Consider the following 27,814-nt stretch of genomic DNA (forward strand, 5'->3'; position numbering starts at 1 on the left):
ATGGCCTGTCACTTAATAGAAAGTAAACAATAAATATGCTTGAATAAACCATATGAAAATTACATTATCAATCAAAATAGCAAATAGATCTTCATTGCAACTTTGGTTCCATCAATAATCCTAGCTAAGGAATTTAGCTCATGTTTAGTTCAACAAAATCAGAATTAATAACAAATAACAGATCCATAAGGTCTCGGAAAGTAAATACAGAGAGAAGGAGAAAACAGCTAAGCTAAAATCTGAGGTCAAAAACCCCTGTGTATCCGTGCTCCTCTTCTCTACCCCCCTCGTACTATACTCTCCTTTTCCTTTATATACTAGGGCATGTTGAGGTGCCCTAGTGACAAGTGTATGCATGAGAGTCATGATTGATGGTCCCCCCTCCTGGTGCTCTTACAGCTGTCCCGTCAGTGCTTGAACCACTACCAGCGCTAAAAGACAAACTGCGCCAGCTTGCTAATTTTTGGCTGCTCCTGCTTTTGCTGCGACTTTGCTGCAGCAATGCTATGGCATTGGGGGCATTTCAACATTTGTGTTTTCCACCGCGCTTTTCTCACCAAAAGCCTACGTCAACACTTCCTGTGGACATCATGCACTAAGTTCCCAGGGTCAATGCAATGAGTTGAATTTAGGAATAACTTCAAAATATAGCAAGATTTCCCATAAATAACGACTTTCTGCCACACGGAAAAAGATTAATAAATGCTATTCAAAATACTAACACAAAGACATTTTACCCGGAGAATATAAACAAATATTAAGCCTAAAAGTATGCTAAATAACTCTATTTCTGTGAGTTATCAAGGGTCTTTCGCTTCGAACAACACAAACTTCAAACCTAACAAGTTATTATTATTATTATTATTATTTTCCTACAATATTTCGTCTCTGAACCCAAAAAAAAAACACACACAAAAAAAAAAAATTACTGGACAACGATGACGGATGACTCTGAGAAGAGATTCCATTCGATCATGGACAAGCTCTTTCATTCTCCCAAATCCGCTCCCAACTCCTCCTCCAGGTTTTATTCTCTTTCCATTTTTTCTTTCTCTTGTTTGGTTCCCGAGAAAAAAAGGACAAAACTTGACCGAAAATGAGATTTTGTTTATAGGAGAATATTGAGTTACCGTTTAGGTAAAAGCTGTCAGAGGATGCTCTTAGATTCATTTCAAGAAATTTAGCTTCGAAACTTTTTATTTTTTCGTTTTTATGTTTTTCGTGTAATTGTAGTTCTAAGTAAACTAAGCATATAAAGCAGATTTTTCTTGTTGAAATTTGTGTATTCGTTCAGAAATTTAGATATATAAACTGTACACGGTATGCCAATGTATCGTTTTAATGATTGTTTGGTGTTTATGCAGGTTGTTACTTGAAACTATTTGCAAAATTTATTTGATACATTATTGAAAAATCACGGCATCTGTCATTTTTGTTTTATTTACTGGGATATTATTTTCGATTGCTAGTTCTTCGAATACACAAACATCGCGGGGCAAAAAGCGGGCAAACCCGTCGTCGGCATTGGCGCTAGTAGAACCGAAATCGAGTAGTAATGTAGTGGTGGCGTCGTTGGCTCCGTCAACGTCGTATCAGGCTCCAATGTGTAGGCCATGGGACCGCGGAGATCTTATGAGGAGGTTAGCCACATTCAAGTCCATGACTTGGTTTGCTAAGCCCAAGGTATACTTCTACTTTTTGTTTTTGTATTTCTCTTTTCTTAGTTAGGGGAGATTGTGGAGATTAATAAGTTCTTGAGACAGACGTTTAAGTTTCTCATTTTAGGATGCTGATGGTGCAACTGACATATGTTGGAATCGGTTGCGAATATATCAGAAAGTTTTTCAATAACCTTTCATTGAGAAAATATTGTTCTTGGATGCATAATATAGCATTATCCTTGAGTTCTCTACAACACTTTGCTCATGTTTTTAACTTGCTAAATTGAACTACTTTGATATGAGGATTTTGCAACATGAGTCTAAGTTTTAGTACGAAGTGTAAGATCTTATCTAAAACAGGTTTTTTCTTATCTAAAAAAAGTACAAAGAAGTAAAAAGTACAAAAAAGTACAAACAGTATAAGATCTTATGCTTATTTGTTTTGTTTTTCTTTTTTCTTTTTTTATCTCTCGGAAAGTAAAAAAGAAGTAGAGATTAAAACAATTTAGCCTTGTCTCTCAGCTGATTCTTTGCTAATCAGTGAATCTTCCACAGACTCTCTCCTATTCTTAAGAAGGCTAGACTTATATACCTGAATTAGAATACACCTCTGTAAGTGATTCTTGTGCTATTTTATAAGGGATCAGCACTTGAGCAGGGTAAACGAAACACATTAAGAGAGGAGAGTTATTCAAATACATATTAGATGTTCCCTCTGATCATTTGGCTGCTATTCAAAAGTGGAATACGACATTTGAAACAGAGCGGTGAATAACACATTTACTTCTTTTGTGTACTCAAAATTTGGTAACCATGAAAGAATGCTACGAATACTTGCAATCTTGGATAGTCTCATAGCATTATTGTGTGCTTGTCCAGAGAAATTCATTTAAAATTTATGTGGTTCTCTGAATGGTTTAAAGCCTTTTTTGGTGTCGTGAAGGGAGGCAATATTTTTGTTGGTTTCATTTGATCTATTTGCAAAATTCCCTTTCTGGTGTTTTCCCATTAACCCTTCCAGATAAATTTCTTTTCTTGAACCTTTTAAAATTTAAATTTTCTAATTCTTATCAGGTAATGAGTGCTTTAAATTGTGCTAGAAGAGGTTGGATCAATGTAGATATCGATACCATAACCTGTGAAGCGTGTCAGGCACGCCTACTCTTTTCTACTCCTTCAGCTTGGAATCAGCAGCAAGGTACGATGCTGTTCTCTTCTACGAAGTTTGGCTCTATCCAACCCATGCTTTAAATCTTCCTCAAGGGTTTGTTCGTTTGAAACTGAAATGGAATTAATTTTTATTTTCTGTCAGTTGAGAAGCTGGCTGCAGTGTTTAGCTTAAAACTGGACAGGGGGCACAAATTACATTGTCCATGGATTGATAATGTTTGTGATGAAATACTGGCCCAGTTCCCACCGACCCCAGCTCCAGTTTTAGTTGATAAATTCAAAGAGCGCTGCTCTGCCCTATTACAACTTTCATTTCTTCCTGTGATTTCATCTTCAGCAACCGAGCACATGAGAACTCCTGAGCTTGAGAAAATTCTTGAACAGTCTTTAGTGCTGCATAATGAGAATGGATCTGCAGAGATTTCAAGAACAGAATATCTTGGTCATGAACGTGATGAGGATTTAGAGAAGAAGTATTATCAGGTTTGAGTTTTGACACATTGTTTCTTGTGATCTAATAAATTCTATATTGCGGGGTGAAGTCACCCTATGCATACGATCTTGAATCTTCATCATTGGGGACCATATGAACTTTTTACTGTATTTATATTGTCCTCTTCTTGGTTGTTAGCATCTTACTGACTTATCATGGAAGTGGTTGAACTTTACTACTGCTTGATTAGTTAATTTTATGGTTTAAAAACCCATAACGCTCTTCATCAATTGGTAATTTGCTATCTAATAAATATTTCATACCTTAAATTTAAGGTATCATCATTTGTGTCCCCTTGATGTTACAGTTTTCTTCTATTATAGTTGGTTCTCGTTTTGATTGCATAATAATTTATGCCTTCTTTATTCTTGTGTTCACAACATCTTATGATATAAACTTAGAGCATCTCCAAAGGAACTCTTTAAATTTTAGGTAAATTCTAGTTAAAATGGCTAGAAAGCTATTTTAGCTAGCAACTTTTTGGTTAGTCACTCCAACCATACTCCCTATTTTGGCTAAGTATAGATTATTTTAATATTTATTGAATTTAAAATATAAATAATTTTATTAAATTTACAAAAGAACCTTTGCATTTATTACAATTGAAAGAAAAAAATAATACCCAAAAAAAAAATGAAATGGCTAGCCTCTCTATGCTACCTATATTTAGCTAGTGTGGAAGGCATTCTCTAAAATAGCTAACCATTTAGCTAATGGTTGGAGTGGAGAAAAGCTAAATGAAAAAGCTAAATCATTAGCCATTTTAGCTAAAAACATGAAATGGCTAGCATGGTTGGAGTTGCTCTTATGCCATAAATGTGGCTGCTAGTGATGTTAATGATAATCTGAATCACTGGTTGGCATTCTCAAAAATAAGATGTAATTATGAATTTTGATGTTGCATTCTTGATATGAGTGATGATGATTTCAGGCACAGAAGCTTATAAGTTTGTGTGGCTGGGAACCTCGCTTAATGCCATATGTGGTTGACACTGGGCATGCATCAACTCAGTCGCTTGTGAAGGCAAATGTTTCAAGTTTGCTTAACGTGGTTGCTAATGGACAGAAGAATATTGGCATTGATGTGCAGTCTACAAGAGTTGATGAAGTGCCAGAGGCGAATGAGAATTACAATAGTTATGATCCCAATTCTGTTGTCCTAGATTGCAGGCTTTGTGGAGCTAGTGTAGGATTATGGACTTTCTCTATGGTACCACGACCTATGGAACTGTTCCGATTAGTTGGATATGCAGAAATAAATAGTGAAGATCATTCTGGAAACCATGATTTGGTCACTGAAAATAATCCTGAAAATAGGAGAGAGATCATAAGTACTGGTTCCAATAGTGCCACACTCGCCAAAGAGAGGTGTTTAAATTTGACCATTGCCGGGGGTCCGCCACCAACGAAACAAAATTTTAAAGCAATTATTTCTTTGCCTGTTATTGGTCGTGCTCTAAGGGCTCGATTTTGTAATGATGCTGCATTTTGTGATCACTTAGGTTTTAACCAAGAAAAGGGTCACACGGGCGGAAGAGGGGATGCTTCTGGCAAGGAGAATGACAGCCGTACATCATTGGAAGGAATAGAGTTCACTGAACCAGGAACTCTTTCTGAATCTAGGATACACAGCCATGAAATGGAACCGCAAAGTAATTTCCAGGATAACATGTTGGTTGAAAATGTAGGGAATGATGACTTGAACCCTTCTACTGTAACCCCTGATGAGGGCACAAATAGAATTGGTGAAAACGGAAAAGATGACGTGTCTTTGATGGTCTCACCTCACAATGGTGATTTGCTACATATTTCCCATACAGATATAGTACATGGTGAAGATACTTCTGTAGCTGGCTATGATGAGCCTTCATCTGTTCCGTCTTGTTCGGAAACCAATGTAGACATGGAGAAAACCAGAAATGATGATCAAACCACATTGTTTGAAAGATTTAACAGTCAGGAGAATGGCGTAGGCAACAGGCAGATTCCTGTAAACGATGAACTTGTCTCGGGTGGTACTGGTAAGCAATATCACATTTGCCTTTTGCTTTTTGACCATGAATGTCGACCTGAATATGAATGACAAGTATTACAGTATCGTTAGAGCCTAGCTTCACGTATTGATTATTATATCTGTATATAATCATATTGCTTGTGCTTGTTTCTCTCTAAATTCAGACATTATTATTCATATTTTTGTTATTATTTTAGTTATTTCATATTTTCTGCCCATGTGTTTCTATAAAGAACAGGTGTCATGTTAACTCTCAATTTAGGTAACTGTTTGACTGAGATTGTTGATTGAGAATAAGGATGGTAGGGAACGCTTAGAAACTTATAAAGTATTGGTAAATAAGGAGGCAAGTCTTTAGTCTCAACCGTTCAGCCAACTCGAGAAATTGGTTGTTTTATGTCATTACTCTGATAACAGGGAATATGCTGTTAGGTACTAAGCATTAGAGTTAGTAATTAGTAGTTACTTAAGGAGTATAATTGACTACAGGGTCATTTGTTAGCATTGGGTTAGAAGGGCAAGGATGGGGAGGCTTATGTCTGATTTTGGAAATGATTTTGGATTCATTTGGGGCTTGGGAAACCAAGCCTAGGGAGAGTGGTGGTCTCTCGAATACCACTGTTTCTGGTTTTTTCTTGTACATTTTTATCTGTTAATTCAATGAGAATTCATTATCTGGTTCATCAGAGTGTTTGCATTAGCTAGGTTCATATCATATGCATATTTTGGTTAAATGATGTTCATTTGCAATTAAACTCACTCCTTAGTTTTATACTATTTTCTATTGCTATTATTTCGCTAATATCAAATTGTATAACCCTAGAATCCTAGGTGGCAAATATGCAGAACTCTATAATTCTTTTCTGAGGTTGCTTTTATCCCTCAAATCTTTTTCTTGGATGCGTAGATGAAGTGGCTCTTATTATTTATGAATGATGACTGCACTGGGAGCAATAGAAATCCATTTTGTTCATCTTTTGGAAACTTGGTGCCTGGTGAATTGTAAAACAACTGCTTTATTTTGGAAATCCAAAATTAGTGTCCTGTTATGTTTTAATTGAAACCTAAGCAAATTTTTACAACCTCTTCTATATCCTTCTTATTAGGGAAGGATCAACAAGTGTCATCAGAAAAAGCAATGGAGTTTGACCCCATCAGGCAGCACAAGCACTTTTGCCCCTGGATTGCACCAATGGGCAAAGCGGCGCCTGGATGGCAACAAACACAGTCTGCTTTACTACGTCATCAAGGGTCCTCACCATCGTCATCCAAGGTTTCTCCATCTGCTTCCATAATTGAGGTATTTCTGGACTTCTCTTTCCATTGTACTTGTGAAATGCTAGTTTGTTGCACACAAAGACACTATGCTTTCACATTTATTGGAGATGGGCAATGCCTCAATATATGCCACGTCCCAGACCTCTTCAAAACATGCGGTTGTAACCTTTCCCAAGTTCAGGTTTGTTTGGTATATACAGATGGATGCACGCACACGCACAGAGAGGACATATGTGAAGATGCATGTTGCCGTGTTATGTGCTTGCCTGTGCATGTATATTTCAATAGATTACCTTAAAACTTGTCTAAAGTGATTGATTGTTTTTGCATTTTATAATCTTTTTCAGGTGGATGATCCCATCACTTCAGTAAGGAAGCTTTTTATGTCTCCATCTCTTAAGCGAATGAAGCGCGATCTTGTATCAACTCGAAATACTCAGAACTAGCAAGGCTTGGAGATCTCATTTTTGGTAGAGTGCTTGCAGCTTTAAGAAGTTAATACTGCAGGAAATGTCGATTTGTGCTATTCATTTAATTTGGTTCAAAGTCCTTTTCGTTTGCTGCAAAACTCCAGCTTGAGATTACCTTCTAAAACTTCCAATTTCAAGAACATGACATTGACGTTCGTCCAGAGAACACAGGTGGGTTATTGTACTACATGAAAGTATTGCTCTTCGAACAAAAACTGAACAAAAATAAAAAGGGTATGTTACTCCATCAAGCCGCAATTTGTGACCAGCACCTTCGAATAAGGGCGGTTGAAGCCTCTTTCTGCTACAACAGCTCTCTTGTCACCGATTAGCTTGGCCACCCTTCATTCAGAACAAAAGTCGGATTGTTAGAATGTCTTTGTTCAGAGGCCAAAAATCATCACCAATGACATTTAATGGAAAAAGTATGTGTATCCAAGAAACTGAAGCCGTGAAAATTTTATTTGGTCATAGTTTGTAAGAAATGACCTCTATTTTGTATGATTTAACTTTTTTTTCTTTCTTTTCTCTTAATCTTAGTATTATCACAATTTTGACTACCTTGACAAATGAGACGTGAATGCAATGAGAAATGCTTGTATGCTTTCGAACTTTTTCTCTACATGCAAACAGCTCTTATAAAATCTTTGCTAACTAGGCTTTTAAGGTCAAGAAGCCACATGCATTGCTAGATTTGACAGCACAATAATTGGTCATTAAATTTTTTTTGTTTCCTTTTCTTTTCCCCCTGCTAGAATTGGGTATGTAAATGCATGAATCCCAAGTGTAGAACCTATTTAATGTAATCATTTGCTGTTAGAATATTTGGATGTCTAGTTTAACCAAAAAAAAAAATGTAACACGTCTTTTGGCTTTTTTCTGATCGTCTGACGCAAGGCTTGAAACTCACCTAAAATAAGGAGAACTGGTATTCTCTTGCACAGTCTTCACCTGGCCAATCTTCTCTACAACCTCCATCCCTTCCAAGACCCTTCCCACCACCAAAGCAGAAGCATCCACCTCCGGCGAATCCTTCAAAGAAACGATGAACTCTGTCCCGTTCGGAGCATTCCTGACCTCCTCTTCATCGATCTCCAGATTCCCTCGTCTCGCAACCAACTTGAGTTTTGGAGGTGGTCTTGAAGGATCTCTCACAACAATGCTCACTGTCCCAGCCAAGTTCTTCGTTCCCGGGCACTTCTCATTCACTCTCTCCCACTCATCTACTAGATTATCGGCCTCCAAATTGCTGCCTGTCCTTTTTGCAAGCTCTGCATCCACGCCATAGGATCTAACCCCGCCATGTTGAACATAATTTGGCAGGATTTTTACAAACTCTTTTCTTCTGTAGCTGATTCCAGCTCTACCACTCACAAGACTAGCAAATCTAGCAGCTCCAATTGGGGCATCGTTTCCATATAGCCCCATCACAATCCGGCCAACAGGTTTCCCATCAATGGATATATCAAGAAATGCTTTCTTTGTCAAGCTCTTATCACTACAAGTAGTAGTAGAGTTTGAATCATTGTTTATCTCCTCTTTTACATTGGTAACCTCCTGGTTTACTTTGTTTATCTCCTTCCTAGCATTGGTATCCTCCTGATTTACTTTGTTTACATCCTCTTTTGTATTGGTGTCCTCCAAGTTTTCTTCTTCTGCTCTTGCTTCTGACAGTTTGAATGGCTCCGGACCCTGAAATCCCAAGAGGAAAAGCAACAGAGAATTGCTTCGGATTGCGAGCTCTCGGCGTGAGAATTTGCAGCATTGTTTTAGTGTGGGAAAAGATTGAGAAGTGGGTACTTGTTGAAATTGAGGAATATTTTGTGGTGGTGGTGGTGGAGGATGAAGTAGCTTTGTTGGAGATTGCAAGAATTTTGGGGTTTGTAACATCTCTCAGAAGAAGAGCTTTTTCCTTTTCTTGCTTCTGGGTTCTGCGATAAGTTGTGTTTTCTTTCTCTGGGGCTTTAACTTGAGGAGATTTCGTGGATAAGAAAGTTGCAAATGAAATCCATCTTTGCTTAGGAGTGTAAATATTCCGTGGCAACCAAAACTTACCATCAATCTCAACAGCCATGCGTGGGGCCATCTTTGTTGATTTGGACATTTGTAGACCACAATATTTTCTTCTAAGTTTTTTTCATCCTTTTTTTATCAGAAAATGTTCTAAGTTTTCACTTCTTAAGTTCTCACTCACCTCAAGTCTCTTTTCTAAATAGTGTAGCCTGCAGGTTTGGAAAATTAGACGGATTAAGAATTTTATGCCTCCAAGTCGGTCCACCAGAAATTAGAACGATTTTGGAGGAAGAAAAAAAAAATACTTGTACCAGGAAATTATTATTTAAACTCTCATCCTTTCAACATAACCTAAAGAACATGCTAGTATTGAAAAGATCATTTCATCAATTTTACCTATAACAACGAATTTAAGAATATCTAATCAATATTATTTTTTTGAAAAAAATTATTTATTTTTTATTTTCATACAATCATACACAAGTCTCTAGAGCAACATAAACTCTTTTTTTCTTTTTCTTTTTTTTTTAACACAAAATGACCATAGTTTTGTATCATAATTTACTGGGCTTATTATAGTGACACCTCTTGTATTTTACTAATATTACAGTGACACTCTTTTGACCATAATTAATAACACCAACACCTTCTAATTTTTCAAAAAGACTACACTGACACTCCTTCCGTTAGTTGATTGTGAGTTGACCGCTAATCTTTTTGAAAATATCAAAAAAAAATTTAAGATATGTATAATACTAGAAATGTCAATTTTACCCTTATGTAACATCAAAAAATGAGTTTAATTAATTTTCACATTTGTAATTATAATTTTCACTCTAATAAAAAGAAATCTCTTTTTGTACTTTTTTTTTGTTTTTCTAAAAAAATATTTTGTTTTAGTAATGCATACTCCATCCACTAAAGTAGCATATTAAGTTAAAAGGTGATTTAATATTTAGTGCATATTAGGACCAATTAAAATAAATATTATAAAGAAAATTAATTTAATTAAAATATTAAAGTAAATTGGACAATTTTATCCTAATAATAAAACCAAAATGCATTTTGAATTAAACTTTAAATATTAATAACAAAAATTATAATACAGAAAATTAAACAAATTAACATTTTTTGAACATATTTTTACATCTAACTCTCTAAAAAAATATTACAAATCATCACAACACATTTTTTTCATTAAAAATCAAATAAAAAAAGAAAAAAAGGAAAAAAAAATGGCTGATATTGAAGGGGTATTTTTGACACTACCCACTTAAATTTAACAGACTTTGAGAAATAAGGTGTTGATGTTATTAGTTTTGATTAAAAGGGGTGTCACTGTAATATTAATAAAATAAGGGGTATGACTGTGATAAACCCTAATCTATCTCATAATCTGTTTTCCAATCCATAAATGGGAAATGTTACGATCATTTTCATGAAAGTTCCTGTACTTTCGTTTCTACTATGCCATTATAAGATGCAACGAATTTCCTAGGAGAAAAAAGGGCGCAAGGAACAAATATTTCGAAATGTGTTTCTATGAGAATGTTTAATTCATCTACTTTAAAAGGCAACTACCCAAATCCCGGCTTTCGCCACAAATAACAGGTCACATGGGCAGTACGACAATGTTCAATTCATCTGCTTTAATACTAGAAATTGCATTTTGCGGGTTTATGAACAGCCCTACATACATGACATACAGGCTTCCTCCACCTCCATTCCAATGTTTTATACAAAATCAGAAAATTGACCGCACAACTAAAAATTTGAATTTTCTGGTAAAAGAAATCTTAATAAACAAGACCACGTAATTCCGCTTGTGTTGGCACCCGACCATCACCAGCTTGAGCTTCACCCAAAAATACAACACGACCTGCAAAGTTCAACAAGAGAAAATTTTCATACCTATGGTTTTTAACTCATCCCCACAGAGAATTACAAACTTCTATCACATAGAGTTCCGTCTCCGAAATTCATACCAGCAATAAAAGCAAATTTAAAGAAGAGAATATCAACAACCATGAGGCATGTTTCATAAAGTCGAGGTTATTGAAGTCTAAAAAAATTCGCTCGTTAGTTTGTAAAATTAAATTATAATATGTTCTTAATGGATTTCTCGGGGTTTTAAACCATGTCATTTGCAAAACTTTTTCATCAGTCTGACTCAAAATTGCATTATTCATCTGCAAGTATCTTCCCCACAATGGAATAAGTTTTGACTTATAATTTAATTAGTTAAGATAGACACCGGCATCTACATAAAAGTAATATTGACAGCGAAACCTCCAAAGAAATGTTGAAAGGAAAAATAAACAAGCAAGAAAAAAGGGCTTCTATGAATTAAAATAACTTCAAACATTGTGATTTTGAAACTCTATGCAAAGAGTTGAGGGAAAAGAGACATACCATTTTGGCGAATCGAAATCTCTCTTATTCGACGAACAATTCCACTTATAGGATCAGTAAAGATTTTTGTCTCCAAATTACCATCTAGATATAAGATTGAACTGCAAAGTAAGAAGTGTCGGAAGATATTTTCAATACCACACCATAGTTAATGTATGCAATAACACTGGGAAAGAAAAATAAGAGCTTAAGGACCCATTCGTTTCGCTCGTTCGAGTTGAGAACTTGAGTTAAAAAGTGAATTCATGTGAGAAAAAATATTCTAGTAGAAAATGTTGAATTTGAATTTTTGTAAGAGAAAATACTGTAGCAAAAGCTTGAGTTATAATTCGAATAAGCGAAATGAACAGGGCCAAAGTTTACATGGATGGGTGAACGATTATCAAAACCATAACAGACGAAAACAAAAATAGAAAATCTGCACAAGGCAACCGTTTCGAACATGTGCAGTTGCAATAAAATCTGGAAAACAAGCCTGATTTTACTCATAAACACAAAGTTATTGATTAAGATTCAACTTCTCCAAACATTTTACCGTCCTTACCTTGCAAAGCAGCCCCAACCCATGACTAGTGATGTTGCCCTGCTTATATAATGAATTTGCATAGTTCTGTTTGAATGATTCTTGAAGAAAAAGTTTTCCCCAAGACCCACCAATCTCCTAACCATTGGATTCTAGTTGGGAAACCATATTCGATCAACAATCAGAACTAGCATTTTCCTAACCACGAAGCTTCCAGATTAACAGCCACACCTATATCTGCACAGAAACCGGTATGGTCTCCAGGTCCCCAGCATAATTTATTAATTTCCCATATACTTAGTGTAGAAAAGAACCCTATAATTCCAAAATCATCTATCTGCATTCAGTTCTCCTAGAGAACCTCTTCCAACTTGAGGGACAACGAACAACTGTAAAGACTAGTTTTTGCTTTTAGAAACTACAGAGTTTTATCAAAACTTCCAACCAAACAATTCCATGGTGCTCCTTTCATTTCCAAATTCGGATCCCACAAACCTCGGACAGAAGTATCAAATACATCGACATTAGTTAACAAAGTTCAAACTTCAAACAAGCATTTAGGAGTAATTCTAGTAATTCAAACATTAGTTAACAAAGCAACATTACGTTTTCTTGCTGAAAACCGAAAAACAGGATTGCAAAGCATTAAAAAGCAAAAAACTAGTAATTCTAGTAATTCAAGTACTTCAGTTCAGGACATAAAAATGTGTGTGTGTGTGTGTTTTATTTTTATTTTTATTTTTTTTATTGCTGATAAAGAAAGATGAAAGGAACACCAAAAATTCTCACCCAGGAACAGCATTCTTCATGACGATTGCGCCGAGCCGCTCGGGATAAACGCATACCCGATGCCACTGAATAGCGCTGCGCTCGGCGTACTCACGGGGGCTCTCGTTCTCCAGCGGCCTCCGGTTGTTTCGAATCCCTCCGGTCCCGACCGAAAGCATCGTCAGCGTCAGCCCATTCTTCAGCTGCTTCTGCACCGGCTTCTGCCCTACTCGCCCCACAATTACCGCCTAAAATCAATCACAAGAAACAATCAACGCCCAAAAAAACTCCTAATTTCTCAGGCGAAAATCGAAATGTACCTTGTAAACGCCCGCGTCGACGCCGTTCTCGAGCACCGGGTCCTGGAAAGCGCGTTTCTGATTGGATTTGTTGGACGGAGAAGACTGAGAAGAGACGGATTCGGAGTCGGATAGGAAGGAGTCGGGGCCTTCCAGGTCGGAGTCGTCGATGGTGGTTGTGGTGGAAAACGGAGCGGAGACGAGAGGATTGAGATGAGTGGGTTTAGGTTTAGAGTTTGAGATAAGAGCTCGAGAGAGCCTTCGGGACAGAGCAGCCATGGAGGTCGCCATTTCTGAGATTTTATTTTATTTTATTTGGGGATTTAGGGTTTTAGGTTTCAAGTTTAAACCCTACTGAAAAAAAAAAGGCGTGTTCTCTGTTGCTGGGATTGAAATTTGGCTTAGTTTGGTAGTGCCGTGGATTCTAAAAAATTTATTTTTAGTTGTGTTAAAAGAAAAAGCAGCTGTTATAAAAATTAGAAGTGTTTGATAAACTGTAATTATAGTAACTGTGCTGGTTCTAAAATCAGTGTAATAACATTTGATAAATTTTAATGTTGAATTACTGTGAGTATGTAAAATGACCAAAATAGACATGGTATGAAATTTAAATATATATAATTATTTTTTATATTTAAAAATACTTATTTAACTTAAAAAAATATAATGCTCTGATTTTGAGTTTTTTAACAATAAATTTATAATAATTAGTTCTTTTTTTCATTTTTCATTCACAATATAGTTACAACTAAAATGAGCATTAGTAAGTAATCAATTTGTTGAACAAAAAAGTACATTCCATGTTCAAAAACTGACAGTCATTAAAAGAATTAAGTCGTGTTCATTACATGTCATTCAATATAGTGCAATAACAATAAATATGTCATTCAATATGGTGCAATAAAAACAATCAGACTCACATACAAGTAGTAATACGAAATGTCATTATACAACAATGTCTTAAACATAAAGCAAAAAAACCACACCGAAAGAAAACAACAATGTCTCCAACATGTATACAAGAAGACCATACTAAAAGAGAATAACAATGTCTCAACCATCAATACAACAAGAAAACTGCAATAAAAAGAAATGAGGAATGGAAATCTAAGTGGAGGATCCTAGCTCATGTTTAAATTTAAACCAATTGAGCTTCAACTCAGGTTCCTTAAGATACATTTTCTGCACCTCAAGACCATAGATTTTCTCTTCATTCATCTTCTCCAGTCTATTAGATCTTGCCGAGAGATAAATCTGCAGCATCATATATGCTTTGTTCAGAAATATAACTGCAAAACTGCTCTTTCTTCGGCATTGAACTTCAGCACAGACATCAAACCATATTCATCACCGACATACCTGCAAATTGCAATACAGCAAACTTGTTATGAATTGATTGTCCAATACTCTTCAACTTGTTAGCCAATCATCAGCTGATGAAAATAAGAGTAACATTAACTTCTTTCAGTGAGTAATGTACATGAAGTTGGAGCCATGGATTGCAACAAAAGCAGTTATATTGGTTTCCCATTGTAAACAACAAACAAGACATCTGAATGTCATTGTCATTTAAGATGCTAACCAAGTAACCCTGGTTTTGCAGAAACTGCCAAAACAACACTTATTATCTCTGCCGCTCAAGGAATAAGGAAAACAATGAGAAAGGAAAATGAAGATATATATACACATAAACATAAAAGATACACGGTTTGGGATGTCTTGGGTTGTCATTTTGTTAGCTAAATATGCTACAAGCATTAAAATCAGCACTGTATCCTAATGTTTTCAGTAATTCATACTTCATGTATACCTCAATGTATTTGAAGGGCAATTGCTTTGGGGATATAAGAAGTCCTTCTATACCATCACCACCAATCACTTTAATCCTTCCATCCCTGCCCAAAAATATATTTATATATATATATATATATAAATAAAATAAAAAATAGAGTACTATAGTGACAATGTGGTTCCCCGGCTATGCCAACGTGACATCTCAAGATATATATCTTGTTACTCTTTTATTCATTTATTATTGCACAAAGGACCTAGACTCCCAAGGCATCTTATTTCCCACCAATCAATCTAGTTCAAAGGTGGAGAGGAATTTCCTAAATTTTGTGTAAAGCCCATGATTTCTCTCTCCCCAAAATATGATCCTCAAATGAAAGTTATCACTGAAGTCCATGCATCTCCAGAATACAAATTCATCTTAGTTGGGGTGAAGCACATAAGATAGAGACGCAGGAAGCCAAACTTTCCAGAGAAAGAAGCATGAAAACTATGGATTCATTCAAGTGAACACCATGTGTTGGTACCACAGAAATGAAATGCACAACAAACACTCTCCTAAGAAGCAGTTTCATTCAGCCGTTTTCTTTGTTTTTGGTTTCTCTTTAATTTTTTCTTTGCCAAATAGTTTTTGAAAATGAGCCACATGGCAATCCTAGTTCCTAGCTAGCAACTCACACTTCGATCGTAATCCAAAACAAACAAGGTAAAAGAATAAAAAAAGAAAAGGCGCTTATTAACTCACAGAGTCCCAATGGCTAAATGGCGTTGAATGGGGTCGAATGCGAGAATAGAAGATGTAGACGGGATGCCATAGTGAACTGCAATTCGCAGGTCCAAGTCTATTTCCATCAAACTGTCGTATTGCAAGTTCTGCCGTATTGCTCGTGGGGCCTTTATTTAAGCTTGTTGGCAAAACTTTTACATTTACATATAGCAATCACAGATTAAACCTTCTGAAACTATGCAAAACACACACGAAAAGATTAAACCTTCCTAAACACGGATTAAACCTTCAGTCCAAAGACTCTAAACACAGATCAAAGTTTCAAACCATAAACAAATAATCATAAATCCAAACCATAAAAGGAGATCAAATCATCAACACGAAAGCATTGGAAAGATGCTTTAAAGATAAAAAAAAAAAAACACTTAAAACCCACAAACAATCAGTAAAACAAGCCAAAAGAAGATGACGAAAACAACGAAAAACAGAAAACCCATAATCAGAAACCTAAAACCCACAAACAAACAGAGGCTTACCTCTTGAACTGATGATGGGCAGTCGGAGGAGGAGATGGGATACCGGCAAACCGAACCCTCAACAATGCTCAACCGTTTTTCTGCAAAAATCAGAAACCTAAAACCCAAAATATTCAAACTAAAAATCAGACCCAAAAATCCAAATGTTTAAACTAAAAATCGCACGGTTAGAAAGGTTTACCTCTTGATATGATGACGAGAGACGGGCAGTCGGATGAGGAGAAGGGAGACTGGCAACGGAGAGATCAATCGGGCGGAGGAGAAACCAAACGAGCTCCGAACCGCCAACGGAGAAATCAACCGGCGAACGGAGAGAGAGGCCGGTGAACGGAGCCGGGGAACCTTGCTTCGAACGGCGAGGAGAGGAGAGGAACACAGAAAAAATTTTCGCAGAGGAGGGGATGAGAGATACGAGTGGAAGAGAGAGTGGAGAGTGGATTCTTCTGAAATGAAAATGGGTTGTAAATTTCAGATTTCAGTGGGGGTAAAATTAGAAATAAAAAATTTCATTAAACACTTAAAATAGATTCCCGCATAAGTTGAAATTAGAATCAGCCTAAAGGCTGAGTCTGCTTTTAGCTTCAAATTTGAGAAAAATTCTTTAAAAATATGTTTTACCAAACAAGATTTTAGATTTTAAATTTCCGTATAAGTGTTTTTTCTCTCCTAAAAGCAATACTAAACCCACCTTTTGTCTAATAAAAGGAAAACGACACAAATGCCCCCTCGTATCGTATGGTGTTGACTTTAACCATTTTAATCAAATATTATATTAATTAAAAAAGTATTAATAAAAAATAAAAAGTTAAAACTTTAATCCATACACTTTTAAAAATAAGTTCAGTATTTTTTTTTTTAATAAAACATTCATTACAAAAATTTCCTCCCAACTACAACCTTTCTCGACCTTAAATGTTTTTATTTATTTATTTATTTGTTTATTTGGAGGGAGATTTCATTCAAACCAGTACAGAAATATATGTTAATAATCCTATAATATAAGATATAACCCTCATAGAAGACCATATCTACTGCAACAATTTGATTAGACTCAATGGATGCATGTGCGAGAGACACGAAAAGTGGGAAGCAACTCTGAATGACAAGAAACGAACACATGTCATGCTCTTTGACAATACCCCAAAAATTGAAGGAAGCATATAATCAATAAAGGCCGAGATACTATAGCGCAAAAAAAAAAAAAAAAAATTAAGGTCTTATTCATTTCACCAATTTGAGTTTTGTTATAGTAAAAAACTCTCAGAAATAGTCACATTTAATTTTTTTACTACAGTAAAAAACTCTCACATAAAATTAATAGAAAAACTAATACTAATCATTACGGAATAAAACTTTTCTTCTTTGTATGGTAAAATAGAATCTCAAGTAAAATACCAACAAAGCCAAACGACCAATGCACCAATTAATCAAAATAATCAACCACAAATAAAATACCGATTTTTAGCGTAGAAAACCTCTCAAATTGAGAGTAAAAATCATGAGACCTTTAGGTCACACCAACAATATAGACATCATCATCAAAGATGGATAATAACAATAACACCAAAGAAAAGCTTAGGTCTTACCAAATTAGGAGTACTCAAGAGAGTACTAAAGAGAGGCTAAATGAGAAATCAAGTCCGGTAGATGAGAAGAGCTCGCCACAAGGATTTTTCACGTTAAATTTGAGCCGAAACCGACAATGTTTCGCCACCCGATCGTCTTGCACAAGCACTAAAATCCTACCACTTTTCTCTTTCTCTCTCTCCTTTTCTTCCCTCCTCTTTCTCTGGTTTTCTCAGCTATCCACTACTGTCGATTCTCCTTCTTCTTTTCTTTTCTATTTTAATGGTTTACTGTTCACGTGAGCAACATGCCTTTTATTTATTTTGTTGGCATTTGGGCTTAAAGCCCATTAGTTGTTGTTCTAACTTACAAATAGAGCGAAATCTAATAAAAATCACATTTTAACTCAAATTAAAAATTCAAATTAACGAATTAAACGAAACTTAAACTTACAAAGGGTAAAACCACTATAAGGACAACCACCGTAGCCATCAAACTAGGTGCGACGACCACCAAGCCAGATGAAGGACTACCAAGGCAAGGACCTCGCACCACAAACCCTGGAAAATCACGCATTGTCAGAAGCTGGCAAGCCAATGCCATTAACTCTGGTCAACCCAAGAAAGCGTGCCACCATATGCAACAACGCAAAGGAAAAAGCCCCACAAAACACCAACAGCGTCAAAACACCGATGAAACCAGAGAATGTAGCCAAACATTTAACGACAACACTCCTCAAAACATGTTGAAGATCTGCCTCTTCTGCTGTGAGGTTGACCTCATCATTATTAGAGTAACTACGGAAAGACCCTGAGAACCATCTCTAGAGTCGGAGGTCCAAAGGCCAGCTAGGCAGCGGCAATGAACTTTAGTCCAAGAGAAGCAGCGCATTTCGATTTGTTACTTGTTTCGTTACTGAATTGATTTAAGTAGATTTACATACTCATAAAAAATAATTTATGGACAAAAATTATTTCACTTTATGATTAGTTCATGTACGTTTACTTTATTTTATTTTTGTTCTAATCAGAGTTCGACAGAAACTTCGGTTAAGTTATGCTATAGAAAAAAGAGAAAGAGAATTCTTGAGTTATAGTTTTTTCCCTTTTGTTTTGCTAAGAATAAGAAAGCATTCTCAAAATACTTCAATTGGTACACGCAAGAAATAGGCCAATTCAGCAGCTTTCTGTTCAATTTCTCGTAGAGTCAAATCTCATCGGTACGAGTCAAGGGAATGGACCCTGGCCTCTGATTTCCATATAAAGGACACGACGAGCATAAATACCCTCTTTAACTTCTAATCTGATGGATTGAATGTCTTTCATAAGGAATCGGAGAAAGATGCGACGGTTTTTTCCAAGAAATCCCCAACGAAAAATACACATTATTCCTTCTTTTATATCGAATCGATCATAACCACTACCCACATTCCATGAAATTATGCACCACAAATATGAACTAATAAAAAGACCCACGATTCCATAGAAAGACATCACGATTCCTTGTGAAAAAAAAATTATTTGCTGAGAGGGAAAGAATGGTATAAAATTCCTACCAAGATAACTAGAAGTTCCAACCAATTAAAACCCTAATGAACCTAAAAAAAGGATAAAAGTTAGTGTACGAAAAGGAGGCAAGGAGGGAGGAAGGGAGCAGGAGAGAGATGGGGTGGGAGAGGTATATCCTTAACTTTATGTAGCCCAAGGAAAATATTAATACTAATGGTATATTTAATATATATTTTTTAATTTATACTATTGTAATACCCGTCTTATCAGATAACAAATAGATATAATAGAATGTATTTATGATAAATCTGTTTGCTTTAGAATATGTTAGTATGATTTTTGGTCTTTAAAAAGTAAGGATAATTCTGTCATGTCATGTAAAAGTTAAGAGATTATAAGAAACCACGGAATAAAATTCTAAGGGCCTATTCTTTTGGAGTGTGATTTGAGTATAGTTTTTGAGTTATAACTTGAGTTGAAGTTGTAACTGTTTGTGTTTGGTTGTGTACATTTGAGTTATGGTTTGAGATAAGAATTTTTTTTTGAGTTTGTGTTTGAGTGAGTCAAAACTTAAATTTTTATTTAGATAGTATTTTAATAAAAACTCAATGGTGATGAAAAATTTTAATAGGATATATGGGTTGGGTTTTATTCGTCTTTTCGTTGTCAACGCATAGAAAAAAAAATCATCTCAATCAGGATTAAAACGAAAAGGTTATAGCATTTTTAAGAATAAAAAAATACTGTTAATTAATTTGAGTTCGAGTTTCTGAACTCGAGTTGAAGGGGACACTTGGCCTCGTTCACTTCACGGATTCAAGTTTTCAATTTGAGTTGAGATGTGACATTTTCTGAGAACTTTTCACTGTAGCAGAAAAAGTTAGATGTGACATTTTCTGAGAGCTTTTTACTATAGAAACTTAAAATTAAAAACTCGAATCGGTGAAATAAACGATGCCTTAAACTCGAGTTTTAGTCCCAAACTCGAGTTCAAACTTAAAAGAACATGAACTTAAATGAAGTTAGAACTCGAGTTACATTTTTTTAAGTTTTTTAGGTAACCGAACACACTCTAAATTTTTCAAAACTTATAGAAAAAAATAGAAAAGGTAACGTAAAATACCATTGCATTTAGAAAAAATCTAAATTTGATAGTCTTCAAATGTATGGGCTTAGGATCCTAAAATTCCCATTAGGGATGTAATGGTCATTTTAAAATTGTTACGGTATGAGAAAATACTGTAAAAGAGGTAGAAAATACAGATTTTAGCCTACATAGAACTAGAAAAGTGTGATTTTACTACTAAAGAGGACACTTGTCAATTTTGGAGAAACCTTGATGAGCACATGTCACACGATGAGATTTTAAGGAATTTTCTCAAATTATTTTTAACTAGTAAAAAAGGTCAACAGTTTCGATCTGACAAACACATGGAATGATCTGAAGGTTAGAATTGATTATGGACCAAAGGCCAAGATTAAGCCAAAGCACCGTATAATCTAAAGGTGGATATTAGAGATGGAAACCTAAAAATACGTGAAGGCAAGTTCAATTTCATTCCACGTTCATTTCTATCACTTAGAGAAAGAAAGAAAAATAGTAAGAAGGAGAAAGAAATGTGGAAAGAAGAAGAAAGATTTCCCTGAATTTTGAGGTACAAATTTCTCTCTTAATTTTTTATTCTTGTACTTTAACTAGAAATTATAGTAAAATTAGCAATTAAATTATGTTTAAACTAAGGATTTATAATGCCTATTTTATGCTTAAAAGTATGATATTATGCTTAGTTTTACGGCTTTTTTTTGTACGCACACTCACTCAACTTTTTGAACTTGATAATTTTATTTATGTTCTTTTTCTCTGACAATTGATCCCTTTAACTTAAAAAATTTTTACAATTAAGAACTAATCGAAAACAAAAAAAAAAGATTTTCAAAGATTTTCAAAGGACCAATCAAAGATAAAGGAAGATAAGGATTTTTAAGCAGAAATTATGTTAAAATAAGATAAAGGGTTTTACAAAAAATTAGGAAATAATAAATTTCTTCTTAGTAATTTTGTCATAATAGTATTTTAAGACAGACTATCATAAAGGCAAGTTTTAAGAATTTAGAACTACTAAATAACAGGACATTGGGTAAGTAAAGTGTTCACCTACAATACATGCGTGCATATTTATGTTGTTAAATGTATAAGTTTTAATGTTATGAATTGCTACAGTATGTTTAAGCATTTATGTACATGAGTTAAGAATATACATTTTTAAAACATATATCCAGCTTTCTTAAAAAATGGTATGTTATACTTATCGCTAGTCCATACTCTTTTTGCTAGCGCAAAATCAGAACTCAAAACGTATTATTTGTACACAAATAAACCCCTCCAAATGAGAAAATCCCACCAGCCTACTAGATTAGAAATCCTCATGGGTTAGAACAAAGAAAACAGAAGCATATGAGACCGGTTCCACACAATCTCATTATGCGTAATGCACTCATTTAATTTCTCGTCATATTAACAGTGCGGATAATATTAGGATATTAGATTTAATTATTTTGTATTTTGAATCCTATTTCTTTATTTACTCTTTTACCCTTGTAAATTGTTTATTTAAGCCAACCTTATTCATTAATAATAGTTTGAGCAAATTCCCTACATGGTATCAGAGCCTAAGGTTCACACCAAACCCTAGGATCCTAAACCTTTTTTTTTCTCTTTGCTGTTTGCCGGCCATTCCCCAACCCTGCTCCGACCACCAATCACTAAGGGGATGTTTAGTTGGAGGATTCAAACCATGATTTGAATCATGGTTCATGGTTTGCTACATTATTTTCTCTCACAAAAAATACACGTAAATCGAAAATAGTTCTAATCACATAATTCTAATCCATGAACCAAACGTCTCCTAATTACCAATCACCTACACCATCATGGCCTTCCTGCATTCCATCGAAACTACTGCCGACAATTCCACTGCTGATTCCGCCACACCCTCCACCAACCCGCCTGTCATTCGTCCTTCCCTTTCGACGTCTGCAGAACAATCCCCATCCTTAATTGCCATTAATGTCGTTGCTCAAGCACCTCTGAAACTGACCAGCACCAATTATTCTACTTGGTGGGCTCAGTTTAATTCACTTTTAATTGGATATGATCTCTACAGTTACGTTGATGGTTCCACGCCTTGTCCGCCTCCTACCGTTGTGCCATCCGATTCGACCTCTGCGGTATCTAATCCTGCCTTTGCGCTATGGATTCGTCAGGATCAACTCCTCCTGAATGCTATTATTGGCTCACTCTCTGCCAATCTTATTCTGTTTATTGCCTCCTCGCCCTCCTCTAAGGCTGCATGGACCACATTAGAGAAGACCTATGCGTCACATTCTCGTGGGAGAATAATGGAATTACGTGGCAAACTTGCCAATCTTTCTCAAGGTTCACAAACTATTACGGCTTATATGCAGGAAATTAAAACACGCATTGATTTGCTTGCTCTTATGCATAAGCCAGTTGATTTTGATGATTTATCTATTCGAATTCTTAATGGCCTTGATCCTGTCTATTTGAAACTCTCTCATGCTTTACAAGTACGTGAGACTCCAATTGATTTTGAGGAATTATTTGAGAAACTGCTGAATTATGAAGCACAGTTAAAGCATATGGGTGCCACTAGTGCTCAACCTGCGTCGACACTTGTGACTTCTGTTGGGCCACAGAATAACAGAAATTCCTCTCAGAATCAACGGACGGGGTAGAATACCCGCTCATCTCCAACCCAGCATGCTCGGTCGGCCCCACCACAGCACTAGCCGCACCCCTCACGGCCGAACCACCCCTGGTCGAACACTGCCTGATCTCCACGGCCATCGGCGCCACCGGCTTCTGCTGCTCCACGTGGGTATCAAGGCAAATGTCAGGTCTGTGGGACAATTGGCCATTCCGCTAGACAATGCCCCCTTGTCTCGCAGTCCACGTCGGCATCGCTACCGCCGCCTCCTCTGCACACACATTGTCCTCAGCCGCAGGTCAACACTACCACTCATTATCCGTCACAGCATGCTTATTCGGACTGGGTACTAGATTTTGGTGCCTCTCATCACGTCACCTCTGATCTAGCCAATCTCTCCAGTCACTATCCCTACACCGACGCCAATAATGTTGTTCTGGGTGATGGTACTTGTCTTTCCATCAAGCATTCTGGCACTATGCGTCTGTCCACCACCAGTCATTTGCTTCTGCTGGATAATATCTTGCATGTTCCGTCCATGTCCATGAACTTGATTTTCGTTTCTGCTTTATGTGCGTCTAATGCTGTGACCGTTGTATTTTTTGATCACTTTTTTCAGGTACAGGATCATCAAACGGGGGCAATTATGGTCACGGGTTAGCGTAAAGATGGAGTGTATTTTTGGCCAAAAATTGTTTCCTCTGCTTCTTCAGCTTTGTTTCCAGTTTTGTCTTCTATTTCTGAGTCGTCGTCTCTTTCAACATGGCACAGTCGTCTAGGTCATCTGTCTGTCAAAGTTCTGCGTCAGATTTTGTCATCTATGAATATTTCTTTTCTGCATTCTCAGTTTCAAAAATTTTCTTGTAATTTGTGTCATATCAATAAAAGTCATAAGCTTCCTTTTTCTACATCTTCTGTTACCTCCACTTTTCCACTTGAGGTTGTGTTTTCTGATGTCTGGACTTCTCATGTTCTCTCTCTTGATGGTTTCAAATATTATGTTATTTTTGTTGATCATTTCACCAAATATATCTGGTTCTATCCATTGCAAAAGAAATCCGATGTATACTCTGTCTTTATCACATTCAAAAATCTTATCGAAAATTACTTCTCCTCCACCATTAAAACCTTGTTCACTGACAATGGGGACGAGTATTTGGCACTCTGCTCGTTTCTCTCCACTCATGGCATCACTCATCTCACCACTCCTCCGCACACACCTGAACATAATGGCTACTCTGAACGCCGACATCGGCACATTGTTGAAACCGGTCTCTCCCTTCTTCATCGTGCTCACCTTCCCCTAAAGTTCTGGTCGTATGCCTTTGCCACCTCTGTGTACCTCATTAATCGTATGCCAAAAGAAAATCTTTCCTTCCTCTCTTCACATGAGAAACTCTTTCGTAAAAAGGTGGATTCCACCAAATTTTGGGTCTTTGGCTGTCTTTGTTTTTCGTGGCTTCGTCCGGATTCCAATCACAAACTTGATCCTTGGTCTCGTCCTTGTCTATTTATTGGTTACTCTCTTACTCAGAGTGCCTTTCTGTGATTCGATCTTTCTGATCAAAGAGTCTTTGTCTCTCGCCATGTCAGGTTTGTTGAACATGAGTTTCCTTACCCCTCCATTGTGTCCTCATCCACCTCTTCCACTTTCGATCTAATGACGGCCTCATCTTGGCTGTCCGTTCCTCGATTACCCTCGCCTGACTTCCCTGCACCGAGTTCTCCTGCTCCCGGGCCCCAGCCAGCAGCCCAGGTGTCTTCCCTGCCTTCTGCAGATTCCGCAGGTCCCTCCCGGGCTGAGGCTGAATTCGCAGACCCCTTTACCCGAGCACAGTCTACGGCCACTGGCCCCTCCCGGGCTGAGGCCGAACACGGAGCAGCCTGCAGGACATAGGCCGATCACGCGGACACCCCCACGGATGCTCTGGCTGACTCCTCTGCTCCCCCTCAGGACCCTTCTGGTGAGTCCGCAGCCCTCCCGCCCCGGGGTCGGGCTCCTACCTCTGCATCTCACAGGCCTTCTGCGCCACTTGTATCGATCAACGATCACTCCATAACCACACGGCTCAAGAATTCTATTGTGAAGCCGAATCCCAAATATGCTCTCAGCACTACAGTTTCCGGTGACACTGAACCCACTACTATTTCTCAGGCACTTAAACACCCTGCTTGGTTACAGGCTATGAAAGATGAGTATCAGGCCCTTCTTCACAATCACACATGGGATCTTGTCCCTCCCGATCCGCGCCAGAATCTTGTTGGCAACAAATGGGTCTTTCGTATTAAACGTCACCCGGATGGTTCGGTTGAACGTTTCAAGGCTCGTTTAGTTGCCAAAGGCTTTCATCAGCGACCTGGTGTTGATTTCCATGAGACTTTCAGTCCAGTGGTTAATCCGGTTACAATTCGCACTGTCATTAGCATTGCTCTTCATAATCATTGGGGCATTCGGCAGCTTGATGTGAACAATGCTTTCCTCAATGGTCATCTTACTGAGGAAGTTTATATGGCGCAACCTAAGGGTATGCGTGATCCAGCCTTTCCAGACCATGTCTGTCGACTACGCAAGGCACTCTACGGGCTCAAGCAAGCACCACGAGCCTGGTACTAGGAACTGCGCGATTTTCTGGTGTCTCTTAGCTTCATTACATCACGTGCCAACTCATCTCTATTTATTCTCACCAGTGATAATTGTGTTATCTATTTTCTTATTTATGTAGATGATCTCATTATCACCGGTAATGACCCAGCCTTGGTGGACCACATCATTCGACAGCTTGATTCCACTTTCTCCACCAAAGATCTTGGCACTTTGTCTTTTTTCTGCGGTGTTGAGGTTTTACCTACATCGACGGGGGTGCTTCTCACTCAACACAAGTATATTATTGATCTTCTTATGAAGCATAACATGCTCGATTCCAAGCCTGTCTCCACTCCACTAGCTGTTGATACTGTCCTCTCTGCTCATGATCAGTCTCCTCTAGCAGATGCCACTTCATTTCGCCAAGTTGTTGGTGGCCTACAGCATCTTCGTATTACTCGTCTGGACATCTCCTTTGCCGTCAACAAACTCTCACAGTTTATGCATGCTCTTACGGAAGTTCACTGGGGTGCTATTAAGCGGCTTCTTCGTTATCTTAATGGCACTCGCAGTCTTGGTATCCGCTTTCTATCATCTACATTGCTAACTTTGCATGGCTACTCGGATGCGGATTGGGCTGGCAATGTTGATGACCGAACTTCCACAGGTGCCTATGTGATGTTTCTTGGCGCAAATCCCATCTCGTGGCGTTCCAACAAACAACGAACAGTGGCTTGTTCATCCACTGAAGCTGAGTATCGTGCAATTGCATCTGCAGCAGCCGAAATTCAGTGGATTAAAACGCTCATTGAGGAGCTTCAGGTTCCGATCTCCACCACACCCACGCTATACTCGGACAATCTTGGTGCAACCTACTTATGTGCTAATCCTGTGTTTCATTCTCGTATGAAGCATCTTGCCATCGATTACCACTTTGTTCGAGACTTGGTCCAGTCCTCTGCTCTTCGTGCCGTGCATGTTTCTGTGGGTGATCAACTCGCTGATGCTCTCACGAAGTCTCTTCCAAGGCCCAAGCTTCTCCATATTTGTGACAAGATTGGTGTTATCTCCGGCACACCAACTTGAGGGGGCATTTTAGGATATTAGATTTAATTATTTTGTATTTTGAATCCTATTTCTTTATTTACTCTTTTACCCTTGTAAATTGTTTATTTAAGCCAAACTTACTCATTAATAATAGTTTGAGCAAATTTCCTACAGATAACACCATTCCTTTATAAATGAGAATGGCGTGTATTAGTGATGTTTTAATTAAAAATTTCAAACTTTAATTTAATTCATTACGAACATTATTTTGATTATTATCTTTAAATATTATTCTCTCGTATATAACGCTTATATATAATATTTAAGGTCACATAAATAATTATAAAATTTTTAATAATATTCATAAAATATTCAATAATATATGCACTTAAAATATATGGCATGGAGGTCAACATGATTGAAGTGGATGCGCTACGAATTGTTCAGTTGGTGAATGCAAGCTCTGTGCCCCGCGAGGAAGGTGTTATTATTGAAGATATTCTGGCATTACGTTCGTCTTCGGGCAATTGGGAATGTTCTCATGTTAGTACCCCATATTTTAGATTCTTTTGGAGCTAGTTGTGTTCAGGATTTTATTGGGGTTGATATCATCCCACGGTTTGTAGCTTCTGCAGTTATTGTCAATTTGGCATATTAATACCTTGTTCATTTTATTGGTTTGAGTTTTCAGTCTTAAGTTTCTACAGTTAAAAGCACTCAGAGAATATCACATTTAAATTTTTTTTACTACAGTTAAAAGCGTTCAGAAAATGTCACATTTAACTTTTTTTTACTGCAGTTAAAAGCTCTAAAAAATGTCACATCTCAATTTAAATTGAAAACTCAAATCTGCAAAGTAAACGAGGCCTAATATTCAGCATCTTTTCATAAAAAAATGGAGAAGTGACAATAAAAAAAATTTTGATTACGATAAAAAAATTTGAGTAGGATGGTACTGTGTTACAATATTTCTAGGGTTCTTCGACTATCCTATAGTTGGTTGTAGGTGTTGGGAAAATGATAAATCCTCACCTCTTGCCATTCAGTTTTAAGATTTAAAGTTCAAATATTTCTATTGTTAGTGGAAAAAAAAATCGATCTTTCCTTACGTTTTGTAAATAAAAACCAATGTCACTAGGCATCAATGTTTTGCTTGATAGAATGGAAATAGAAGTCATAGAAGCCCATGGACGCATTGAATATATATATATATATATATATATATA

General features: G+C 36.8%; 3 protein-coding genes across 3 annotated transcripts; 1 reads left to right on the forward strand and 2 right to left on the reverse strand.

The window, feature by feature from the left end:
• Positions 1 to 878: 878 nt before the first annotated feature.
• On the forward strand, positions 879 to 7,096 carry LOC21405100. The gene is made up of 7 exons (XM_024175004.1): positions 879 to 1,024; positions 1,470 to 1,683; positions 2,736 to 2,859; positions 2,974 to 3,314; positions 4,256 to 5,345; positions 6,445 to 6,638; positions 6,964 to 7,096. The coding sequence occupies exons 1-7, from the start codon at positions 939 to 941 to the stop codon at positions 7,060 to 7,062; spliced, it is 2,148 nt and encodes a 715-aa protein (XP_024030772.1). The 5' UTR covers positions 879 to 938; the 3' UTR covers positions 7,063 to 7,096.
• A 76-nt stretch (positions 7,097 to 7,172) lies between these two features.
• Positions 7,173 to 9,075, reverse strand: LOC21405101 (peptidyl-prolyl cis-trans isomerase CYP26-2, chloroplastic). Its single transcript, XM_010112481.2, has 2 exons — positions 7,997 to 9,075; positions 7,173 to 7,428 (listed from the first exon to the last, which is right to left on the reverse strand). Exons 1-2 carry the CDS (start codon positions 8,974 to 8,976, stop codon positions 7,326 to 7,328), a joined length of 1,083 nt encoding a protein of 360 aa, XP_010110783.1. The 5' UTR covers positions 8,977 to 9,075; the 3' UTR covers positions 7,173 to 7,325.
• A 1,648-nt stretch (positions 9,076 to 10,723) lies between these two features.
• Positions 10,724 to 13,500, reverse strand: LOC21405102 (single-stranded DNA-binding protein). The gene is made up of 4 exons (XM_010112482.2): positions 13,123 to 13,500; positions 12,824 to 13,050; positions 11,512 to 11,612; positions 10,724 to 10,978 (listed from the first exon to the last, which is right to left on the reverse strand). The coding sequence occupies exons 1-4, from the start codon at positions 13,390 to 13,392 to the stop codon at positions 10,896 to 10,898; spliced, it is 681 nt and encodes a 226-aa protein (XP_010110784.1). The 5' UTR covers positions 13,393 to 13,500; the 3' UTR covers positions 10,724 to 10,895.
• Between the last annotated feature and the right edge of the window lie 14,314 nt (positions 13,501 to 27,814).

The sequence above is a fragment of the Morus notabilis genome, unplaced genomic scaffold, assembly GCF_000414095.1.
Source record: "Morus notabilis unplaced genomic scaffold, ASM41409v2 Scaffold16, whole genome shotgun sequence".
Lineage (NCBI taxonomy): Eukaryota > Viridiplantae > Streptophyta > Magnoliopsida > Rosales > Moraceae > Morus > Morus notabilis.